Here is a 24,811-nt window from a genome sequence, read left to right on the forward strand (position 1 = left end):
GCATTCGCACAATTCTCGTAATATCTTTATATAAATAGGAAATTTAACTTCCCGTTTATAGTTTATCGTTTGCCGCTAATCAGCTTTCTGACTCATGCAATACCAATACACTCGTAAAATGTTTCGAGACGAATTGAACGCGGGCACGTGTATTTCTGTCACGCTATGTATATTCCGACGACTGTGTGTAACTAGGGCTGCACATGCATTCATATATTCAATTCTGGAAACATGGGACAAGCAAGTCGCTTCGGAGAGCGATAAAGAGGGAGGAGAGAGGCCTTTGACGACGAAAGAATGGAACACGTGACGTCGAAGTTCAGGATGAAAAAGGGAGAAGGAGGGAGAGAAGGAGAGAGTGAAGAAAAATTATACGACCGTGATAGCGCGCGCCTCTCGTAAGCCGGATAAAAAAAAAGTTTCAAGGAGGTCTCGGAAATGGATCTTTTTTTTCTCAAAAGTTTAACTAGATTCCTGCTTCAAGTAACTCAACCTTGACGTTAAAAAAAAAAAAAAAAAAAAAAAAAAACGCCAAAGAGAAACGATCCCCTTTGGCTTAAACTCCGTTTTTAACGCGACCGAATAGAAAGATGAAAAAATAACTTTTGAACGTTAATTAAATAACACTTAACCGTTTCCACGAGGATACAAAATTTTCAGGTCTAACGAATCGATGAATATATGCATACGATTAGGTTAAGGGAGGAACAACGTACGAACGTTTAATACACTTATTCGTTCCCTCGTAGTGATGTTAAAAATTCATTAATACCAAGTTAAAGTAATTGTTTCCCCTGTCATAGAAGTTAATATAAACTATGTATAATTCATGCGGGCTTAAACAGTTTTGATTCCAAACGAAATTCGATCGATGAACTTCGTTTAAAATTTAAATAAGGGGAGACTTAAAGGGAAAGAATTGAAGAACGCCCCTCGTTCCGTGAAATTCAATGGTGGTTATGGACAGAATTCTGAATAATTCTGGTAACGCGTTTCGATTCGTTTCGAAAGTGAGGGAATAATAAAGTGTGATTTCTCGAAAAAAAATATTTACACGCGTACCCCTCCTTCTCGTAAAATGTTATTTTACGAGCCGAGCGTGTATCATTTCGTTCCATGCCTTGAAATGCATCGAACTTTTCTTCTGTCTTATCTCTTTAATTAATCTGGCAAATACAACGAATCGCATCGTCACGAGATCGCCAATTTGCTGGAAACTTTTATTAGAATGGTTTATCGTGTTACAAGAACGTGTGCCACGTTGGAAATATTCCTTTTAGACCAAATAACGTTTCCTAATATCGACGAAAAGAACGACGAAAAAGATCGTCAAACAATCGTTGAAAGGATAATGGAACGAAAAATTATCGTTTCGTATATATATATATATATCTACGTACCTCCGTTTATCGAGCTTGACACAAAAGAAACGTTCGTCGAATGGAAACACTCTGTATTCTATTTCTTTGGAAATCAACGCACTTTCTTCGAATGTTTCCACGTCGATAACTGGGTATAACCGAAATCACGATCGCATCACGTGTCGTTCTTTTCGAGAGAGATCAACAACGAGATTGACAAAACGATTCGTGTGGAACGAGCATCGTTCCAATCGCAAACAGGAACATAAAGGTATATAACTTCATAAACGTTTCGTAACATCGAAACTGAAGGAAACCTGAGGATCGTAACAGTGGGAGTGTGAGTCGATTGGTCGTTTCCTTTTAGCGCATAAACAGCAAGGTAAATTATTGGCACGGAAAGAAGTACGTCCGACAGGAGGAGGATAAATAATTCACGGGAAGATCGGGAAAGAACTGGTCTGTCAAAGGTAAAAGGAAGTAACGGCGGAAGTACTTACCGGAGATGGGATCCGCGCCATCGAGCTTCCTGTCTAAGGAGACGTTCTCGTGAGCAGCTTCCTTGCTCGTCCTTGGACGACATCCAGGGTTCGATTCACCAGTACCGATCCCATCTTGGCTCTTGTGATCGTTTCTAAGATGATCGTTTCTCTCGTTCGACTTGGAAACTCCGCTACCGACCACAATCTTCGTCGACGTTTTGCTACCAATCGCCCCGGAGTTCCCGTTCAGGTTGCCGTTAATATTGATGTTGTTACCGTTCGCGGTTGAATGATTGTCAGCCTGGTGAAAAATGTTGGATGTCTTCTATGGAACCTTGTCGTTACATCGCGAGAACTTTTCTATTCATCACAATAAAACATTTACAAACCAACATGTACTCGACAAAAAAACAAAAACGAAATCCTGCTAATTCTACTGCAACTAAAGTGGGGGGCGGTGGAAAAAAAAAAAAGAAGATCAGTTTTTTTCTTTTCTTCCGACAAGAAGCGAACGTTATTCCAATAGGAAAAAAAAAAAAAAAGATCCAAGTTGATCTCGTTCCAAGCGTTACAACGAATTAATCTCACTCACCGTGGTGGTCATGCAGGTCGAGGAGGACGAGCGCACGACGACGATACGATTCTGATTGTGATCATTGGAGGCAATCGTGGACACGGCGGCGTGATTGGCGAGCCCATGGGTCTCGTGAGCGTTATTGGATCCAGCATTGGAATTGGTGTTACCGGTAGCGACGTTACTGCCGAGGGAAGTCTGCCTGATCACCAGAACGCTGCCAGCCGGCTCCAACACGACCACTTGCCTCATCCTCGCCACCCTCTTTTAAGTCTTTCTTGCTTGTTACTGACGAAGAAGGAGAACGTGCACAGGTTGCACGAAAGCTTCCTTGAAAACGATCCTCCTTCTTCGGCTGATCCAAGTATCCGACGGGGAAATGCGTTCGTTCTCCAGCCTTCTCCACCCCTTGGTTCTTAAAGCTCCAGCGCGATTGCTGCCACCTGCTCCTCCTGTACACACGTACACCAACATACCCGATATTAAAGCTGTCGTCTTAAAGGATGATCCTACTTTCATCCTATTCCGTGTCAAGGCTTTCTCTCTCTCTCTCTCTCTCTCTCTCTCTCTCTCTCTTACGAACGTGTCATCCAAGCGTGTACCAGCGTGGCTTCTTTCGGAAGGCGAATCGATGAGATTATTTTGCCACCCGCCCGTCTACCTTTGACGATCGTTTTTTACAGCCCGTTTTGCTAAAGTATCGATGGTTACGCTTAACACCACTACTAAATATCTCCATTTTAAATCCGATAGGTTCGACGGACATAGTAAACAGAGTGACGTTACGGGCACCAAGATTTCGAATTTTCCAATCTAATGTAAATCTTTTATAGAAGAGAATCTATCTATAATTAATTCGATTTTACGAAACGAATCTATTTACCGTGGATTCTTGTGTTCGAGGATTATTTTGCATCGCGACAATTGATGTTTACGAACAATGAAGAATCGTGAAAAAAGGTTCAGGAATGAAATATATTAATGGCCAGTTATCATAGGAGATTTCGTGGACTCGTGATGGATTGCTTGCAAAAACAAGAAATGAATATACACGAGCTCGAGCATTTGAAACCGCTCCAAATAACATCGCGATATTAAGTTCTTGGATCAGAAACACGCAAGGGTGTTGCGTGTTGTATCAAAAATCACATCTGGAGAAACTGTATCTTTTGAAATTAATATTTCTTTTTTTATACGAGGGATTTCTCCTTGATCCAGGTGCATAATATCGAATTGGATAATCGAGAAGCGATCGGATACATTTACCTTTTGTATCTCTGTTCCGAGCTGATATTACGATCAGACATAATACAGATCTCTAAAAATGCAATTCTATTTTTTATAATTTCATAGCTAGTTGGCTTTCCAAAGTTGATTCTAGTTGGCAGCCATTATCATATATGCGATTCTTGGCAGCCATTATCACAGATTTAGCCAGTAAAACTGAGTCAAAGTCTTCCGAAAAACGATTCCATCACACGAGAGATTTGAAATTATTCGAATAGGGGTAGAAGCGTTGCCAGTTTTTCGATGAAATTTCAAAGATAATATTCCGAAACGTATTATCTTTTTGATTGAAAAATAATCGATTTTCCACTATCATCTCTAAATTCTTAATGATATTTTTTTTTTTTTTTAATTTAAATTCACGTCATCCTTCGTTTTTCTTAATTCAATTTCAAATCCCACATATTGTGCAATGGATTTTCACGATTTACGTTTAAATTTTTACCACGCAAATTTCTCCTTGCATATTTTTTCTTGCAATTGTAATTTACAATAATATACACGTAATACAAAGTATAGCATAAAAAAATAATCACAACGATTTTAATTGTTTTAATACAGTTAAAATCATGAAACTTCACCTGTTTAACATGGTATAGTTGTGACAACACGTTCGAGTGTCCTACATTTACGGATTCACCGATCGATACTGAGCTTTGTGTGTATTCCAAAGCAAATATCCCCGTACCGATTAAATCAAACATACTTTCGATCGTTTCAACGATCATCACGATAATCATAAGAAGTTCCGAAATCCCTTTGAACTTGTTGTCAGGACGGAACATCCATTCCTCTCGTTCGAAAATCGAGGAAAAAGACGACGATAATTCACAAAGGAACACCATCCACTCGGAATTTCTATCCTCTACATCCTTTTCACTTCCTATTCCCTCGCCCATCCCTTCTGGTAAACTTCCACTTCGTCTTGGCGACAGTTACGTTCCCTTTGAGGAAAACAAACTTAATTTCCGGCTTGCAGTTATGTTTCACGAAAATCGATCTCGCGTTTGAATCGTAGGTTAAATTCTTCTACGACTTCGCGACACTTCGCGGCACGCTTATTTAAATTCGTGGCGTTAAACGTGGGATCAAATAGAAATTATAGACGTTGAATCGTCCATTCGCGAGGTAAAACTATTTACGAAACAATGGGAAACAATCCGATCGCATTTCCTGCGAAATTTCCCTTCTCGCTCCAAAGTCCATAACGACTAAGTACTCGAGAGAAGAGACTTGTCTACTACTCGGAATTTCGTCATTCTCCACGCCCTTCCAGCCTCTTTTCATCCTTTCTCTTCCTCTATCTTTACCGCACTTCAGAGTTTGGGATTCACCTTGGAGACAGTTACCCTCTTGCTCTTCTACTTTCAGAGCAGAGACCTAATTCTCCAACGCGTTTCAACTCTCGTAAAATACGATCCCGCAAGGGGAACGTTACGCTATCATATCTTCTTCCGAAGTTAACGTTTCTCCATTGGATATTGCGAGATTTTCAATCCGCTTCTATCTGTAATTAGAAATAAAGTTCGGCGAAGAACTCTCGAGCGAAGAAGGTAAATATCGGTTTGATATCGACACTCGTGACGCGAAGTCAAAGTTACATTTGTTTGATCGGAAAATTAATCGATTTAACGGTTGACGAAGCGGCCGATAATCTCGTAACAAAAGACGTTAGAATCGTAGACGGTGGGCACGTGGCTCACAAAGGAGCACAATCTACGAGGAATTTCGTCATGGTTCCTCGATCGTTCAACCATCCTCCACGCCCTTCCGCCCCATTATACCCTCCTCTTCAGCCTCTTAATATCTCTCTCTCTCGCTCGCTTTAACTTTGCGATTCACCTTGGAGCCAACCACCCTTCCTTTGAGACGCAATGACCCAGTTTCCTTCTCCTCGTGAATCGGGAAATTCGAGGCATGAATTTTGAAAAAAGACGCTCGCGATACCTTGTAACCAGTTTACGACCACTTCTCGGGACATCGCTTTTGAATAACGTATGATATCGGAAACGATATCTTTCCTCTTCCACCTTTTCGACGAAATAACCAATAATTAATTGAAAATTCCGTTGATCGTGAAATTTCAGTTTTTAGTCGAAGCACGTTGTTGAAACGATCGCTCCCGATGAAACAATCAAATACTATTCCCGCGAAATTTTTTTCCATTACGTGTATCATGTCTTAAATGGATATACGGCTTCGAAGCAGCCATTCAGAACCATTAATTATGCAACATTGTTCATGATTCTCCTAAACAAGATATACTTTCACACGCAAATGTGGTGATACTTGAAACCACCTTTTGTAGTGTGTGTGTGTGTGTGGAATGCCGATCAATTTCATGCGTCGCGTGTCGGTTGATATAACAGCTGGACGATGTTTGTGAACAGAAAAGTCGAACACGATAATTTTCATGAAATTTCTATTCTCCTTTACGGAATTCCGGCTTCGAACAAGCATAAATCATGTTCATGAAATGGAAGTTGGTGGAATTTCGCGTAGATAGAGATCGATAGAGAATGCTTATTTTTCTACGTGAAAAACAAGTGAACTCCCACGCGTACCACTGCAATTGCCAACAAAGTGCGTTTCTTTCCTTTCGGTTGGGATACATCGTTCGGCTTTATGTTCCTTCCATTATTTGTTTATTCTACCTTCGAGAGGAGCCGACCTAGTTTTCATTCCAGATGGACGTAGAAACCAGAAAATGGGAAATGGTGGAACTGAATTTTGGAAAAGGGGACTTTCGCCCGCCCGTGTATTTCTACAAAGGATTTTATTCTCGTTTACCTTGAACATGTATGTATTTTTATGCGAATCCGGCGCGGATAAAAGTTACAGAGTTACTGCAAAAATACATAACGTCCACTCGAAAAGATTGAATTTATATCGGGGAAAAAAAAACCAGAGTTTCGACAAAACGACAGAATTTTTCCTCTTCTTTTTTTCCCCACCTCCCTTTTTTTTTTTCTACTTTCACCTTTATACGAGATATATTTACGAGGAGGACTCTCGTTGCTACGATAATTGGTAATTCGAGTATATAACGCAATTAAAAATATGCATTGTTAAATTAATGCGTTGGATACACGCGTTGATTCAGCTCGTTAAAGGCAACACAATTTACGGTTATATTAGTTCCGCGCAAGCAAGGTAACATTCGTGGCGCAAAAACGTTTGCTGTTTTTGCGGTGTTTTCCTAAACAAGCAACATCTCTAGACAAAGTTTATGCAAAAGAGTGGAACATTTTATCCGTTGCAAACTCGTCGTCGTTTGCTCCAAGTTTGCCACACATTTCAGTTTGCCTAACATTAATATCGCGAACAAATGCACACAACATCGTGACCATCTCCGCTGTTTTTCAACCCAAGAGACTATTACCGGATGGAAGTTACGGCTTTCCGAGTTTGTTACCAACTAATTTCTTCGCAACAACCACTGAAAACTCGCGATATCACCTACACGCACACGCACACCACAAAACACTACACCGACACGGATCACAGTTTAAAAAAGGTTAAAGAAGAACCGTGTTGGCAGATATTTGCTTGCTTTACCATTTGGAAAGAGAGGATCCCTCTTTTTCAAAGTTGGCGATAACTTCCGCGAGCAATACTTTCAAGAGCAAGGTGAATCGTTCACCAGCTCGACCTCGACTGGGCGAGATAGGAAGCGGCGGGACAGCCAGTCGAGAAAGTGAAGGAAGTCGTCCCGAATCGTGTAGAGGTTTGTCAACAAGTTACGTATACGTTCGTACGTTACGTACGTTCAAAATCGTGGCGGGTATATAAACGCAATAGTCAGGGAAATTGATCGAGTTAGATGGATATTATTCACGAACGAGGGAGTGCATTGTGAACGGCAGTAAATAAAAATCTATAGGAGCCTCTAAATTCCACTTTTCCCACAAAATGTCGAGACTACGCGAAACGGTAAATACGTGCACGTCGTATGCAGAAATTTTCAATGATTTATTGAAAGGGGACGTTAAAAATAAGACTCGTCTTACAGTTTTTTTTTTTTTTATCGAAATAATTGAAAATCCCGACACGTGATTGCGTATCGGACAAAATAAATTTGAATAAGTTAATTTTATTCCATTCGTTCGTGAATATTAATCACGTTTCTCCTCCTTGAAAAGGAAAAATCGGGGATACGTGTTCGAAAATCTGTTAATCGACTTCACAACCATGCGACCATTTAATGTATCACGATAGTAACGTTAATTGGCCATTTATAACATTGTAATGGTACATTAACGGTGATCGTATTAAGAATGAAAATCGTGCGGAAACAGGGCGATTATGGGAGAACGGTGAAACAAAATGACCTCGCACACCTCTATTTAACGCAACGCAAAAATAGATCGGCTTTTTCCAGCAATATCATTTCCCACGGCAATACCAAATTGCTATTAACGTATTTGATCGCGTTACATCGTACGTTTTTCTGCAAATCATTCACATGCGCGAGAAATACCGTACGCTATTTATATTCGATACATACCGAACACTTTCGTGTCGTTGCGATAAAATAAACGTTATTGCAAATCGAAACGAGCGGGAAACGCGTGCCGAAGAGCATTTATTTCGATGGGACAAAGTAGATGCATTTCTATATACGCCGTTCACAATGTTTCGAAGCATATTTCTCGTCACGAAAGGAGCCAGGATACAGTGTACCATATATGTTTTACAATGACATTACAGGAAATGATAACGGATATACGCGTTTCCGCATCGAGCGATATAAAAGTTGCGTTAACGTTATTTAATAAAAAAAGAAAAAGAAAAAGAAAAAAAATAGGACAATTAATTTTTATGTTTAACTTTAGAGAATTAATTTACAAGATTACATTAGAAAATATATAAAATTTCCTCACGATTCAATCCCTATCATTCCCTAATTATCGCTGCTTCAGCACCACGTGATTAGCAACCTTCCCTATCATTGATCCAACGTATGTTTGCTACGGAGTCATAGATTTTACCAATAAAAAATCTACTAACTTGACAATCCAGATATAAAAAGATATCTGGTTGAAAGAAATCTAAGACTTGACTGATCGATATAAATAATTATGATGACTAAACAATAATTCGGAATAAAATTGTAATGAAACTTTTGATTAAATGGAATACGAACAATATCAGGAAAAATCTTTACCTGATTTTTTTGAATCATTTTATCTAACGACCTTTAATACGTCATTTTACTATCTTTCTTATCAAACCAATTGTTCGTGGGACATTCATTCAAAGTAATTGAACTTCTATAATTAGAACCAGAGAATATATAATGAATTTTTAGAACACGCCTTCCAAATGGAATGGAATTTGATTATCACTGTATGAACGGCCTTGGGCACAAAACCAGTTGACAAGCGCTCGTGATATATAAATGCAAAATGACGTCACAGATTTATCTATATCTCAAAAATGAAGAAAAAATAATATCCACGTAAGATACAAAACGGTTGATTCTGAATCTGTGATCAAATCTGACGTTCCGTAGACAATACGTCGACCTAATTCTTTTTAAACAAGTTATCGATACCTTGGAGGATACTAAAAATGTACTTTGTCTGGAGGCGCAAAAAAGAAACAAAAGTTGGGCATAAAACCAAGCTACGAGAACTCATTATGGTAACTATTGAACACTTATCGATCGTCAAACAATGGAATATGATGTTAGAGGTTACAATAGTCTACTCTGGTAAGCTATCGTTCGAAGATACATATTATTGAGAAGCAAAAGCGTATTTCTAACACCATGGCTCGATTGAATTTATCGATTTAATCGGATCTAATTCCGCTGATGATTGAAGTGAGCCTAAGCGTGAAACTTTGTATCTTTAACATACTACACAACAGGTATCCCCCGTATGTGAATGCACCTACAGTTCTATTATTATCGTTGCACGTGCCGTTCTATCGGCAGATAACCGCTATATACGTTCGATAGTAGTCTCACATATAATGGTCTATTATATTTATTTGCTTTTTAATAATGCACATTTGCGCACAACACTCATCGTAATTTATATGACAAGAGTACGCGTGCAGGTGTTGTGTAGTCACGCTGTATAATCTTGGTATTGTGTACAATTTCTAAGCGTCCTACACAATGCCAGACACAATACCGGTTATACATATATTGGACTCAACAAGTCCAAAGAAGTTTGTGTCTACTTTTACTTGCATTATCGGTGCCAAGAAATCTTATATGTATTATATATATATATATCTACAATTGTTGTTAACTAAAAAAAAATATAAAAAAAAAGAAACAAATTAATATAATTAATCAAAAGTAAAATAAATAATAAATTAAAATGAAATAGCACTTATTTACAGCAATTTAAAAAATGATTCAATATCTTATACTGTTATTCAAATTCACAACTCACAAATATATCCTCCAAGCAATAATATTCATGCGGATTATCACAGAAAAATATTAACAAAATTAATATAAAATGTGATAAACGATCAAATATTGGTAGCTTTCGTTTTTCCCTAAAAATATTCAGTCCTTTGTTCATCGCACGACGTGTACATCAAGCACAAGGTTTCCTTAAACAGAAGATTATAACTTGGCTTCTAAGTATACTTTGAATCGACCAGCTTTTCACCTCTAAGGCACCACTGTCCGTTTTGTCTTTTAATAGTTTCTGCTGAAACTTAAAATTTCAGCCGTCTCACTGGCAGAATATCGATTATCGTTTCCGATGTAGCGCGATAAGATGAATGATAAAATATCCGACAAAAATGAGATAATACGATGTTGGTTTATTAGTTAACAATTCAGAATGAAGCCGTAAAGATGATTCGTATTGGTTACGATAGAATAGTAGAACTACAAGTGGCAGGAAACACATATAACAACGTTCTTGATAACAGCTGATTACGATGAGCTCGCCCAGACACAATGGTCGTCGTTTAATGAACCACGTTGCACGCTGACATTTCGATACACGATAGATTATTATAAATGTTTCCTTCCATTTCCCGCCAAAAATAATAATTTAAAGATAATTCATTTTTTATCTCATTGAATTATCATTAACAAAATTTTATCATATATTTTACTAGTACTTTCAAGATGTTTCATGATAATCATGATACGAACATACCAATCACAATTATTCATTTGATATAATTATAGAGCCTTCGATTCGAGAAATAACACGTGCCGTATATAACAAAAATTATAAAATTCTCAATACCTTCGTTTATGCCAGAGTTGCAGGTTTACGGTATGTACTAAAAATAGCGGTACCCATAAAACTGCTCGGTGAAAATCGCCACGAGACCTCGAAGACGTGGCACATACAATACGCAACCGCGTATGTAACCTATACACTAACAATCCGATCAAAAATCAAAAAATTTTCTTTCCACTAAAAGTCACTGAAGCGAAAAGTAATCATGGGTAGAAAAATTATCGGTCGCGTTCAAAAAAATTTCTACAAAATTAGACGTTCCGAAACTGAGACAATATAAAATATAAATATGAATCGTAGCATAAAACATATATCGTATTGTTTATCGCGATTAAATATAGATTTTATCGAATAAAATGATTCATTTTATCAAATACTCACGATATCTATGCTCCGTGTGACAGAAGACTCGTAACCCATGTCAAGAGGATTCATCTTGAGACGATTGTTTACACGACGCCAACACTTGGATCAGTGCAAAATCACCACTTTACCACCGATTCATAATCGTGCATTACTTTTGTATATGGATTTCTCGATGTATCGTTGATTTTCACGCATAAAATCGTGCGATCACGCGTGCCTGCGCTCGCGGTCGATCCTTGGAATCCATGACAGGTACGAGCACGGGTATGGCTACGAGCCGCATGCGCCAAAGCAGAAGTTATCACGTTCTACCACCAAAGCAAACGAATAATATGTAGATGAGAAACTCTGTTTCGAATTTAAATTTCTATTTCAAATCCACACCGATTGATTTATATATACTTGAAACCTTCTTTAATCCGATAAATTAAAACTAATTAGGACACGTCCCTTTGCCTCTTTTTTTACCATTAGTATTCATGAGAGCATTCAATTTATTGCGCGTCAAATCAATTACTCGATCAATTATGAAAAAAATATAATTTTTAATTTTAACGAACAATTTGCAAGAATAATTAAATCTATAATTTATTTTCATTATTACGTACCTATTTTTCTTCGTTAAAATATGAAGTAAAAATATCACAATATAATTTTTATTGAAAAATAAGCAAAACTAAATCTTGATATATAATCTTGACTTCCGGTATAAATGTCTATATAAATTTATAATTATAAACTTCCTATTCAAAAATGTAATTTAAATTGCAATTATTATATAAAAAACCAATTTAAAAAATATTTATTAAACTGTAATTCAAATAACAAGTTAAAAAATATATATTAAATATTAATATATTAGATTAATTTTAATTTCGATCTATATTAATGAATCATTGCGCATACCCAATCGCGTCGATTTGACTTGCATGATTTGACTCTACTTGCAATTTGAATTATATCCGTTAGTTATTTCGCGGATTTTTGCAATTTGCATTATCGAAATGCAATTTATTTCAAAAAAGAAGTTTGAGATGAATATCACAATTGGCCTCCTCACTGCAAAAATAACTGTAATATGGTGAGTTTATATAATTATTATTAATTATTAAAAAAATTTTTAGTGAATTAAGAAAAATGACAATGAAAAAATTTTGTAACTTTAATATTCTATTACATCTTATGATTGATTTCTAAATGAATTTATGAATATTTTCACACTAGAATAAAAATTTTACCAAAAAATAAAAATCATATCTGATGACTTTATAAAAAAGAACTACAAAAGATTTATATTAATTTTAAATATTTTAAAATTCAAAAATGACCGTTATAACTGTTTTTTACAATTGTATTGTTTTTTTTTTTCATTTTACTATTATATTCGAAAATTTATAATGAAGAATATAAAAATTAATTTATAATTAACGATACAGAAATCAATCGTTTAAAAATTAATATTATTTATGAAAAATAATAAAATTTTAAATTACATACATACTTTATTATGCATATGAATTTTAACATAGAGAGACAAAATCATTCCTTTACAATGAATCAAGATATTCTCTATTCATTTTCATAAATGACAACAAATATTTTCAATAATCTAAACTTCTTGAGCGCATTTTAAATATTGCGATGTTTAAATTTCTTTGTTATAATGATACCAAAGAGGTCATGAATTTTCTTATTTCATAACTTAGTCATATTTTCTTATTCATCATAAAAAGAATAAAAAATACAATTAATGTATAATGAGATATGATGTAATACACTTACATTCAAGATTAAAATTTACAATTCGATGAAAATGACAAATATTAATTTTCACATAAGTAGGAATTTTACTAAAACTCAGATAGAATAAAATGTTGTACAAAAGGTTCTTAAAAAGAACTCACTCATATTACAATAAAATATAATATGTACATGAAAAAATCAGATTACAAAAAAACATTGGCACAAAGATTTTCCCCTCTTGGTATCTATCTTTTTTCTTTTTTTTTTAATCATATATCAGTTAATCTGAATATTTCAGAAAACTGTTTTATAAATATGCGCTTTAAAGAGATGATTTTGAGAAAATCGTATTTATGCCTTGAGATTATTCATTTACAATTAATGCGATGATACATTAACATCGTGTTTCATATAGACCACTTCTGCCTATATATCTCACCCATTTTATAACATCATGATCAGAATAATTTAATTTGGATTCAAATACTTTTAAATAACGAACTTTGAATCCAGAAGGTGCAAATGGTACTTCGAAATTCATAGATATTGGTGGTCGGGTCCATCTTTTCTTCGTATCGGTTTCAAGTAAATCAATTTCAGCCGATAGCTGAGTTTCTTTCATACCAGCCATACGCTTAATTTTCCATACAATAGCATTTTCAGATGCTTTATACTTTGCTTTCCCTTTTAAACAAATTAATTGTACTCCAGCAGTATTTAAAGGAGTAGGTACTCTAACTTCAATCTTCTGTCCCAACAAAGAAGGTTTAAAGTTTGATTTTAGTACTGCCTTCACTTCCATTTTTGTACGTCCTACTTCTCGTACTAATGGAATAACGCGAAATGGCAATGATATATCCTTAGTGGTACGGTATCTATATTACAAAAATATTACAAAAAAAAATATCAAATAATTTACAATTTTACACATTAATTTCTTTTTACAATATCATTTCATCAATTTCAAAGAATGTTTACCTCATCAACTCAAATTCCCCATCAGGAGGTATGAAACTTATGGCATGCTCTGTCTCAAATTTACTAAGCTTGACACATTGATGAAATTGACAATCATCAATTACAACCACAGGTTTTCCAGATCTAGCACCTGTAGGATCATCACCACCACCTCCCAAACCGCTTCCACCTTTCATACCTTTAGCTTCCATAACAATTTTATCATTGATTCCAAACTTACATTCTGGCATTCCAGATAAATAAGATTTCATCACAACCTATTAGAATAAAAGTATTAGATTAATAAATTTCCTAATATTTCAGCTTTTTCTATTTCTATCTTTAAAATAATAACCTTCCCAGCAACATGTGCACTTAACACTTGTCCTTGAGGACTCATTAAAAGATTCACATATTCAAGTACATCAAGGAATAATTCATTCCGTCTATATTTAATACCCTCTCTTCTCCATCCAATTTGACCAGTTACTTGTGAAGTTATTTGAGCTTGTTCTTCCTTTGTTGCTGATTTAACACCTTGTTGGGTAATAAACGTTTTTAATACTCCAGTGTCACAGTTCTGAGGATATCCAAAATCCAAAATTTCTAGACAATAAATTTAATTACACTTTAGCATAAAATATTCATTTTACATATACAATATTCATGAATATAAATACTTATAGATATGCAATAATACTCACCATCCAATAATTCATAAATTAACACAAAGTTGTTCTTGATATTTTCCTCAGAAATCTTACCAAAGTATGATTGCATAACATCAATGATTTTTAATAAAAATTCAAAAACCATTGCAGCATTAACATTTTGTTTGGTAACAGCAGCCAACCAAATATTAGCCCGTTTTATATGAAAGAATGATGTTCTGGCAATGTTAGTAACAGGAGAGCGTACTTGTTGTCTGGCATGGATAACATTAACACGAAATGCATCAACTGCATTTCGTCCAATGTCATCTCTATATACTCTGGAGATAAGAACTTCTCCTTTATGATTATACACAAATAAACCCCCTATCATCTTGACAGAGGGTACCTTTTATTACTTCAATTACAATCAACCTATAAATAAATCATTTATTTGTTATTATTGGATTATAATTTATGTATTAATAAAAAATTAAAATGTAAAAAAATATATAAAATATGCATACAAATATATAAAAATGAAAAAAATATATAAATATCTAAAATAAAATATATTCTAAAATAAAATGCTCTATTTGAATGATAAAATAAATCTCAACTTAGGTTTTATTTCTCAATTAATAATAAAATTTAGTAAAGTTTAATAAAGAGATAATAAAATTTAACAAAATATATTATAATTCATAAATATTATTAATTAAATTATTATATAAATTGCTCAAAAAACATATTTATAAATTATATAGAACAAAATATGTCTAATATTTAATATATTAGAAATCTTTTTAAATGTAATCTTAACCTATTTAATTTTATAATTTTTAATACAATGATAATCTATAATAAGTACAATAAAAAATAAATATAACATATAAAAAATATTCTAAAATCTATTAAAAAAAAAAATTACAAAAATCAATGAATGAAAAATGTGAGAAAAATATTTTTTAAGAACAAAAATATATCATCTGAATATCATAATAATTATCTTTCAAAAAGGTAAAAAATTTAGTTTATTTAAAAATTAATATATATTTTTTATACAATATAAAAGGATAACGCCCCTTTTCTTAAATGACATTTGAGGTTCTCTAATATGTCTTGTAAACGGTTAGTATTATTGATCGGAAATGAACGACCTATACCATAGGCATTAATATTATCAAAAATTTTTTGAAAATTATAATATGCAAATATTTACAAATATGAATTTCAAAATTGTGAAAAATTACTTACGCATGACTTCTAGTGCGTTTAATAAAATAAGAGATGCTAATTTGTATCAGCCTCCGAAACGTACAGTAACAGTACCAACCTTCTGATACAAGTGCGAACTATCAAATGACGAAAGCAACACCCACTTCTTTATACTACGTGTTTCAGATATATAATATTACAATATTAAAACGTTATATTTGAAATAACAATTAATTAATGTAAAATATAAGAAATTATTGTTCCTAAATTTAAATTCATCTATGTATTGTTACGTTTAAAAATATCTTAATTATACATTTATAGGGCAAATAGGGTTGTTGTATTGATTTCAAAACCGGTAGTTGTACATTTATATGCTTAATCACTATAATAAAAATATTAAAAATAATATTGAATTATATCTGTAAAAAATTTACTAATCCAACACTTTCTTTGTATATTCAAAATTCAAAAAATTTTTGATTATGCTGATTCTATTTTTTTTTTTTTTTTTTTACTCTTACAGTACAGTCAATAAAATATATGCATTAATATGCATTATATATATAAATAATTCTATACTTTTATTATATTATTTATTATATAATGTTTATATTTATTCCATTTCATAATTATATATAAATTATATTTTAATCAAACAATATAAAGTTCAATAACTTATTTGATAAATATTTAAAACTCTTTAATAGTCAAGATATAGTATACCAAGTGTTTATATCAACGCTTGCGCGTTGTAATATTTTCGGATACATGTGTACCCAGTATTGCAAAATGATTTGCATATGAAAGAATTGAATATTCCGTTCGTAGTTCTTCTTCTACATAGTACTTCATAGTACAAACAATGAGTGACCAAGATGGAAATAATAATAACCTTACTTTGAGGGAAAATTTAGTAAGTTTCTACTATTCTTTGGGTTATATACACATATGTATATATATATATATGTATGTATATTTATTTAGATCCTAATATTTTTCAGAATATCGATAAGTATGAAACCATACATTGATCTATTATATAAGCATTGATATGCATATACATACATATATTTTAATTCACAAAAATTTTTTAAGGTAAAAACTGCAGTGGAATTTCTACAAAATCCTAAGGTACAAAATAGTCCTATTGGACGTAAACAAGAATTTCTTCAAAGAAAAGGTTTAACTGAGGAAGAGATTAAAAGAGCATTTAAATTAGCTTCTATAGATATAACAATTGATCAAAATGTCAATAATTCAAAAGATTATACCGTGGTTCCTATTCCACAAGGTCATATGTATCCGTACTTTCAACAAATATACCCATGCCAAATAACTATTTTCCAAAGAATAAAAGAATTCTTCAATGCTACTGCATTAATTGGTGTTACTATATATTGCGTATATTGGTTCTATAAGGTATTATTGAATGTATATGATACAAATGTTATTTTAAAATCATACAAGTTGAACATACTCTATTGTAGAAATTTATTGAACCATTACTATTTGGCCGGAAAAAGAAAGATAGTATAAAAGATTCAGTCACTGAGTTAGATAAGAGTATTCAAAATTCTATGAAAGAAGTAAAACAATCTATTTCAAAAGTCGAGGAGGATGTACAAAAATTGACACAAAATCAATCTATGGATCCAATGATACCTCAATTGGTACAAGAATTGAAACAAGATTTAGCTAGTCTCAAATCTTTACTTTTATCAAGGTATAATATACATATATGTATTTTAATATAATTACATATTGAAACATTAGAATACAATATGTAATTAACAATTTGATAATAACATTTATTGCTATACAAGATGATCATTTTGTTTATACATCATATTCTATTTTATTTTTAAATTTATACATTAATCTTAAGATATAATTTTTATACAAAAGTTTATATTTATTCTTTTTATACTGACTCACACACATACAAACATGTATATATTTCAGATTCAATCTCTCAGATATATTTATTTGAAAATACAAAAGTAAAAATTTTTTGAATAAAAGAACTATAAAATATATCAATCAAATCATGATTGATTGACAAAAAAGATATAAAAAACACAGATTCTATGTTTTAATATTCTTGCAAAATTTTGTACTTAGTATTACCAAAGTTCTATAAAATTTGTACATAGAAAGTCAAGGAATTCATAAATATTTGTATATTTACCAAAATTTCGAATTTTAAACAGAAAACAATTTCCAAGTGCACCAACATCAGTGCCAACATCTATATCTATACCAACATGGCAATTAGATGCTGCAGGTACAAGTCAAGAAAAAGCAACTGAACGAGAAGATGATGCTGGAAGTGGAAGTAGCGCTAATAACTCGGATAGTTCTCTGGAAATGATCCGCGAAGATCCACCTAAGGTGTAAAATTAAAATAATATAATAATTTATAAAAATTCACTTCCATCATAACAGTCTTCGATATATAAAATACTCTGTGATGTCGTGAAAGGAATACATAATGATCATTTGTAATATATATTGAAAATCGATGTTCTTATAATTATTGTATTATCAATTCATTTGTTTAATTCTATTTTAACTTTGTACTACAAAATCAGATTAGATATAATTGTTTTATCTAAAAAAAAAAAAAAAAAAAAAAACTATTTAAAGCTAATTATAAAGCAAAGAGATACATATAATGCATTATTTTATAAATAATATTAAATTTTCGGAAATGGTAATTGTTACTTAATTTCTTGTTTTCTTATATAGAAAAGTTTAAAGGAATTAGTATTTGTTCCGCATTGATTATTAGCGTCGATGTTCCATCTCTGCTGTTAAAGGCCTCACATATTGTTTAATAATTTTTATGAAAATAAAAAATTAAATACAAAATAAGAATATTTTCTTAATATTATTCATAACGCAAGAAAGTACATTACTATTTAATATTAATAATTACTTAAAATAAATAATCTATTTAAAATACTTAACAATATTATGGGAAAGGTAAAAACCAAAAATACAATTTATCTTTATAAACTAAATATGTACATTTTAATCCATATTTGAATTTAAAAAGACAATCGCGATACATAGAACCATATTTAGTTATGGACTATGTTTATACAAGTTGTTTGCAATGTATATTTGAAATTAAAAAATTAATATTTTTTCTTAACATATACATATAGTTGCATGTATGTGATAACAGAACATCCATACATGTACATATAGGTTTACTATGTACAGAAAGACATTATTTTTATTGAGTGTAATATAATCCTGCCTTATCCTATATCTATTACCCATGGCTCTTCTTACTTTGGAATAAATTACTATTAATAATATAAATCCATGTGAGCAATTTGTTTGATATATGTCAATAAATAAACAAATGTTCTCAATTATTTATAATTTATTTGAGAACAAAGTATCATTATTTCATTCTTGTGCACATGGGCATATTTTTTAAATCGAATTTTTATAATTAAGTAAAACTAACATTTATACATATACATACATAATATACATGTATAAATGCTATGTAAAATGTTTAATCGCTTGATTACATTGTTCATTCACTCAATCATCATTCTGCAACAAATACATTTCCTATCATTGTATAAACTATAATAATTTTTAATAGTATTTTTGAATGATGAAATAAACAAATAAAGTATATAGGTATATGCACGATTTCATCTATTTACTGTTACTTCATTCGTACTTCTTTTTGATGTATAACATCGTACATACAATTAAACAATTTCCATTTTTCGAAAAATTTATTGAAATCAAATATCGCTTCTTTATAGTTCATTAATACTTCTTTTTATTATTAGATATATTCAGGATAACTGCCTCACTGATACAGTGAGTTACAGCAAAGTCCGTTTAAACTGTGACTTAGTATTTTTTTTATTTTTTTTTTTTATACTATACTTTATGTTTAATAATATTATATATAACAGAAATAATTCGTTTAAAAAATATAACACTTTTTTTATCATGTGTGGCAAAATACTTAAAACGTTTTGTATAATATTTTCACTTAGAACAAAATTATTTCAAGTGAAATATACGTATAAATCTATATTAATTTAAAATCTCAATCTTTGGCAAATACATTTTTTCTTTTTTTAAGAAAGCCCACTTTCTCTCTCTCTCTCGATTTGTGTATGTATATGTGTTGTGTACGCATACGTATATATATATATATTATTGCGCACACATGAACATAACGAAAATATCAGGACATTTTGTGCTAATGTAAATAGTTTGGTTAAAGGTCCCATTCCCTTTCAGACTTACTCGCTACGTTTTTATTTTCTAACGAGCGTAGAAAATGAGGACAGGGGATCAGGGATCATCGTCTCATCATTTAGTCAGCATCCTATATCTATTACCAATAACAATAATCCTAGATTAAACACGCTAAACGTTTTGCAGCTCGATCTCTAATAAATCTAATTTATTACTTAATCCAAACTATGCTACCAAGTATGATGTAAATGTAAATTCCTTGAAAGAACGGACCGTACGTCTTGTGTAAAACGAAGAGCATCCAAAACAGGAAGTAAACTCAATAAAGCAGTATCTCCCGCGTCGCTAAACCAAGACTTTATTGGTATTGCGTTATCTGCGATAACAAAAAAAAAAGAAATATAGGTATAAATAATTGTTATCTAAAATATATATTTAACACATGAATAAGATTAGATTTAAAATATCTAAAAATTAAATATTATATAAAATTATTATTTAAATTATAGCTGTCCAACATAACATCCAAGAAAATTTTACATAGTATTTTATTTTTATAATAATTGATATATTTCTAAGTTTAGATAGATGAATTTTAAATTATGATTTTCTTGAATGTTGCAGATAAAAAATTATTGAATATAAAAATAAAATCTAATCTTTAAACTAGTACCTGATACACAGGAATTATTAAAAAAAATGATTAAAACAGTTGAAATTAGTTCATTGCCAATTCGGCGTAGTGTCCAGTGCTTATTCAAGTGGAGGAGCATTGGCAATTGAGCATATTTTACATCTATCCATAGGCCTGTATTCAGTGCTTGCTTACAGAACATCAACGCTGATAGCTGCAAATAGATATGTTTTTCAATAAAGTTTATCTCAACTTTTAATTTTATTATTTGTTAATCCAGTCAAACTATATAAGTTGTAAGTCTAGAAATTAAATGATTTGAAACAAAACTATAGTATGCCAATGTTTCATGTCATTAATGCAGCATTTTTTATTTAAAATAATTACAAAGACAATAAAAGTAATAAATACACATAAATCACACATATATCTTTTATTGATAGTAAATTTCATATATTAATCATATGAATTTCATTAATCAAATTAATTTATAAAATAAAATCACAATGATTAATTCAATATTGACAACTGAATAGATAAACAAATTTTTAAAATATATTCTAGAAAGAATTTTGTATTAAAAAAGTTAGATGAAAAATACCAATTTCTGAATATTTAAAAATTGTAATTAATACTTCAAAAATATTTTTAATTAAAATAGACAAATGTGAAAATTATAGAATACTTGAATTCAATTTCATTATGAACTTAAATTGGTTGAAGTTTATCTAAAAATAATTTTGAAACATTTATTTAAATTTTTAATTTAGATCAAAATAGGAAATTATTCCACTACACATAATTGTGCTCATGTAAGCAAGTTCTGACTACAGGTTGTAATACATAATATATGATACAACAACAGCAATTTAAACTTATAAAAATATAGAACCATGAATAAGAATATTAAATTTATATATTATATATAAATTTCTATTTTCTTTTATTGATTATTTATACATTTTATTTTATTTGTACAATAATTTGTACATGATTGTTATATCATACACAAAATTAAAATTAAAGAATTTTACAATATATGATTATTTTTAATATGTATGAAATAAAATAATTTATCAAATTTAAACAAGCAACTACAATTATAAGAGTAATCAGAAATTAATATCATTAAAATGAGGAAAATAAATGTTATACTTACGAGGATAGGCTCTGTAAGCTCCAGGACTATTATCAAGTATAAAGACTGATGCTAAATCAGAACAAATTGCAGATAAATCTTTAGTATAGGAACCCATTTCTGGAGTACAATGTTGTCTATAATATCTTCTTCTTAATATACCCCTGTTATTATCTAACTTTTCTGCAACAGCTGCACCATAGATTTCCATGGAAGCAGTGAAAACCACTAATTCATACCTTAAAGAAAAAAAAAAAAATAAATAGTAATATATTTAATATTTAGTAATTTAAAATTAGTAATTAAAATATTAATATTTATTAATATTATATATTTAATATTTAATATATATTTAATAGTAATAATATTTAATACATATAATCAATTACATTAAAAATACTAATTATTCATAATTGATATAATTTCTTGTTTTTTTAATGATGATTTTAAAGTCAAAATCATCTAACTTTAATGTTTTCTTATTTATTTTGTAATAATTAAACTTACCATTGACTAACAATATCTAAAAAGAAATCTACATGTGGTCTTTTGTGGACAAAAAATCTGACAGGATGTCTGTCTATCTTCACTTTAAGAATAAAATCTGGTGGTGTACCAAATCTAACTGTTGGCCTTGCCACTCCATCATGATGAGAGTGAATTAATGTTTCATCTAAATCCAATACTAATACTTTCCTTTTAACTATACCTATAATATATTTTAGTTACATATTATACTAAACAATAATATTTTTTAACACTGTTAAAAATGCAACTGTTAAAATGTAAATAATACTTACTAAGTCTATGCCTTGATAATGGAGATAATGGGAAGATTTCATATTTAACAGGTTGCATTTGTGATATCTAAAAAATTAATCAATTATAAAATAAAAAATAATTTATAATTGATTAAATATATTTGACATAAAATATACAATGTTTTACATAGAATGTTAGTAACATAAAATATATAACAAAAATAAAAATGTGGAATAAAAGAAATAACCATTAAAAATTCATTTGTTTTATAATAAACAAATGTCATTATTTACATTACTATTATAGAATACTTATATAATATATAATATATAATATATATATATATATGAGAAATGCAATACATATATCAAATTTAATATGCACATCGTTTGCTAATTAAAAATATTAATTAATAGTATAAAACATAAAAAAATATATAAAACTAATAAAATTTTTCAAACCTCTAAAAAAAATAAGGATAATTAAACTTATTATATATAAAAATTAATATCAGACACAAAAAACAAGATAATAATATTAAAAAAAGAAATTTTTAATAATCAAATGGAATATTTTAACGTAGACAACAGTGCATCATTGAACACGCTGTAATATCACAATATGATAATAATAAATATTCATTGGAATCAATAAAAAATTATTATAAATTAAAGAAGGAACTAATTTATTTAATTAGAAAATTGATATGATAAAGGATGTTATGTTATGAAAATCTTAAAAAAGAAAAAAGCTGATAGAGGCGCGAAGCACCTACTTACGGCTCTAACCTGCTTCTTGAGAAGAAAGAAGACGCATGTCCACACTCGGGAGGCCATCAAGAGAAAAGCTCTCATCCCCATTTGCAATTGCTTCAGCATCTCTACTGATCTTCTTACCGGGCCGAAGTCCGGCTGCACTTGATCTCCAATCTCGTCTATGTTAGGGTCTCTTTTTCCCTTGCAACACTTCACTTCACGTTGAAGTATTATACAAACTTTATCGTAAACAAACGACTTTTACGCGGATGGGAAACATGGAATCTGAATATTCATCAACATTACGAATCTTTCACCTATAGTAGCCTTGTGCACATGTAAATAGATTTTTCCATATTTTGTCATGTTTTGATAAAAACTACAGACAAAATCTACGCACGAATCTTTTTCACGCACACCACGCAGTAGCCGCCATCTTTCGCACATCGACCCAATTTTTCCATGCGCTACACTAGCACGCATGATGTTCTCAAAATTTTATTTTATATACACTTCATATTTTCAGCAAATCAACTGTATAAGAGAAAATCGAGAAATATACTTAATAGCTAAATTATTTATATGCTCTTTATTACAATTGAATGACATTGATAAAAAGATAAATAAAAAAAGATATTGATTATTTATTTAAAAATTTAAAAGCAAATTATAAATTTAAAACTTTTTTTTTTAATCTTTCAAAGATGTAATAATATATAAATACATTATATATGCAATTACATGTCACAAAAAATGCCGGTATTTAGTATACTGTACGTCATATACAATAATAAGTACATCCATCATCTTTATAGATTAAAATTGCTAAAAATAAGTAAAGTATCATCTTATTTTTTTATAAAAAAAATCAATTATCAATTATATTGAATTAATATTAAAATATGATATTCAGTTTTTATAGTATCCAAAAACTGAAGCACGCGGTCATTTTTCTCTTTTTTTTATTGCAAAAATGACGTAATATTTAATTCTTTTATTACTATATTTTCATTCTGAATAAGTCAAATAAATAATATTAAAATTCACTAGAAATTTGCTAATTCATTCTGCTATCTAAGATAATATTAATTAAGCTACACGAATTATTGTTTAGTAGGAATTTAAAAAAAAACATTATCATTCGTTTTTAGATCACTCTTTTTTTGGATTAATGGAACTTACCGTAAAAGTGAAAACTTAAAAATAACATTCTCCGGGGCTTGTAATTTGCAATTATATACGTTTGAACATATATGAAAAGCATTATAATTATATTATTGTCATATTATTGGCTCATATTTTCAAAATTTCTAACAATTTGATTGGATATACAATTGTTTCATCTTCCATTTACGATTGAATGTCTATTTCAATCTATGTGATTGGTTAGTTTTGCACCAATCAAAAGCACAC

The 24,811-nt window shown here is 30.8% G+C and overlaps 4 protein-coding genes across 18 annotated transcripts in view; 1 reads left to right on the top strand and 3 right to left on the bottom strand.

Moving 5' to 3' along the window:
* Positions 1-11,773, bottom strand: part of Camta (Calmodulin-binding transcription activator) — a 99,969-nt gene extending 88,196 nt beyond the window's left edge. For 10 of the 12 annotated variants that reach the window (XR_015294152.1, XR_015294153.1, XM_086914285.1 and 7 more), the window contains exons 1-3: positions 11,312-11,773; positions 2,436-2,869; positions 1,862-2,144 (exon numbers count right to left, since the gene is read on the bottom strand). Coding sequence is in view for 10 of the 12 variants with exons in the window: in XM_086914285.1 (XP_086770411.1) it covers positions 1,862-2,144; positions 2,436-2,669 (517 nt within the window). In the remaining 2 variants the exon portion in view is untranslated. Of the gene's footprint in view, positions 1-1,861; positions 2,145-2,435; positions 2,870-4,285; positions 4,806-7,262; positions 7,401-11,311 lie in introns of those variants that run through there. The other 2 variants (XM_086914282.1, XM_086914283.1) reach the window with 2 other exon arrangements.
* A 1,005-nt stretch (positions 11,774-12,778) lies between these two features.
* Positions 12,779-16,041, bottom strand: AP-2mu (adaptor protein complex 2, mu subunit). Its single transcript, XM_003689846.4, has 5 exons — positions 15,904-16,041; positions 14,701-15,081; positions 14,352-14,602; positions 14,018-14,274; positions 12,779-13,914 (listed from the first exon to the last, which is right to left on the bottom strand). The coding sequence occupies exons 2-5, from the start codon at positions 15,038-15,040 to the stop codon at positions 13,434-13,436; spliced, it is 1,329 nt and encodes a 442-aa protein (XP_003689894.1). The 5' UTR covers positions 15,041-15,081; positions 15,904-16,041; the 3' UTR covers positions 12,779-13,433.
* Positions 16,042-16,195: 154 nt separating this feature from the next.
* Pex14 (peroxisomal biogenesis factor 14) lies at positions 16,196-18,741 on the top strand. The gene is made up of 4 exons (XM_012485402.3): positions 16,196-16,780; positions 16,963-17,286; positions 17,355-17,590; positions 18,078-18,741. Exons 1-4 carry the CDS (start codon positions 16,730-16,732, stop codon positions 18,262-18,264), a joined length of 798 nt encoding a protein of 265 aa, XP_012340856.1. The 5' UTR covers positions 16,196-16,729; the 3' UTR covers positions 18,265-18,741.
* A 130-nt stretch (positions 18,742-18,871) lies between these two features.
* Dd (CTD nuclear envelope phosphatase 1-like protein dullard) lies at positions 18,872-24,633 on the bottom strand. Of its 4 annotated transcripts, none has more exons than XR_015294155.1 (6): positions 23,432-23,928; positions 22,682-22,748; positions 22,389-22,590; positions 21,903-22,120; positions 20,783-20,957; positions 18,872-20,485 (listed from the first exon to the last, which is right to left on the bottom strand). XR_015294155.1 is itself a non-coding variant. In XM_086914291.1 (6 exons), the coding sequence occupies exons 2-6, from the start codon at positions 23,519-23,521 to the stop codon at positions 20,340-20,342; spliced, it is 723 nt and encodes a 240-aa protein (XP_086770417.1). In that variant the 5' UTR covers positions 23,522-23,932; positions 24,581-24,633; the 3' UTR covers positions 18,872-20,339. The 4 variants fall into 4 exon arrangements, 2 of the variants coding, with proteins under 2 accessions (XP_086770417.1, XP_012340868.2); XR_015294154.1 differs by having other exon boundaries at positions 23,423-23,864; XM_086914291.1 differs by lacking the exon at positions 20,783-20,957 and adding an exon at positions 24,581-24,633 and having other exon boundaries at positions 23,432-23,932.
* Positions 24,634-24,811: the final 178 nt, after the last annotated feature.

The sequence above is a fragment of the Apis florea genome, unplaced genomic scaffold, assembly GCF_048593485.1.
Source record: "Apis florea isolate Af1SG1 unplaced genomic scaffold, ASM4859348v1 contig_3587_pilon, whole genome shotgun sequence".
NCBI classification, from domain to species: Eukaryota; Metazoa; Arthropoda; class Insecta; order Hymenoptera; family Apidae; genus Apis; species Apis florea.

What these genes read in the sequence shown, in the direction of transcription:
- Dd (XM_012485414.3), bottom strand. Translation starts at nt 23,521, where the DNA reads ATGCTGAAGCAATTGCAAATGGGGATGAGAGCTTTTCTCTTGATGGCC. An exon ending in TCAAGAAGCAGGTTAGAGCC is followed by an intron (nt 22,749 to 23,422) that starts GTAAGTAGGTGC and finishes TTAATTTTTTAG; the next exon opens with ATATCACAAATGCAACCTGT. An exon ending in ATTATCAAGGCATAGACTTA is followed by an intron (nt 22,591 to 22,681) that starts GTAAGTATTATT and finishes AATATATTATAG; the next exon opens with GTATAGTTAAAAGGAAAGTA.
- Pex14 (XM_012485402.3), top strand. Translation starts at nt 16,730, where the DNA reads ATGAGTGACCAAGATGGAAATAATAATAACCTTACTTTGAGGGAAAAT. An exon ending in TTACTTTGAGGGAAAATTTA is followed by an intron (nt 16,781 to 16,962) that starts GTAAGTTTCTAC and finishes AAATTTTTTAAG; the next exon opens with GTAAAAACTGCAGTGGAATT. An exon ending in AAATCTTTACTTTTATCAAG is followed by an intron (nt 17,591 to 18,077) that starts GTATAATATACA and finishes AATTTTAAACAG; the next exon opens with AAAACAATTTCCAAGTGCAC.
- AP-2mu (XM_003689846.4), bottom strand. Translation starts at nt 15,040, where the DNA reads ATGATAGGGGGTTTATTTGTGTATAATCATAAAGGAGAAGTTCTTATC. An exon ending in GTGCACATGTTGCTGGGAAG is followed by an intron (nt 14,275 to 14,351) that starts GTTATTATTTTA and finishes TTATTCTAATAG; the next exon opens with GTTGTGATGAAATCTTATTT. An exon ending in GGGGAATTTGAGTTGATGAG is followed by an intron (nt 13,915 to 14,017) that starts GTAAACATTCTT and finishes TTTGTAATATAG; the next exon opens with ATACCGTACCACTAAGGATA.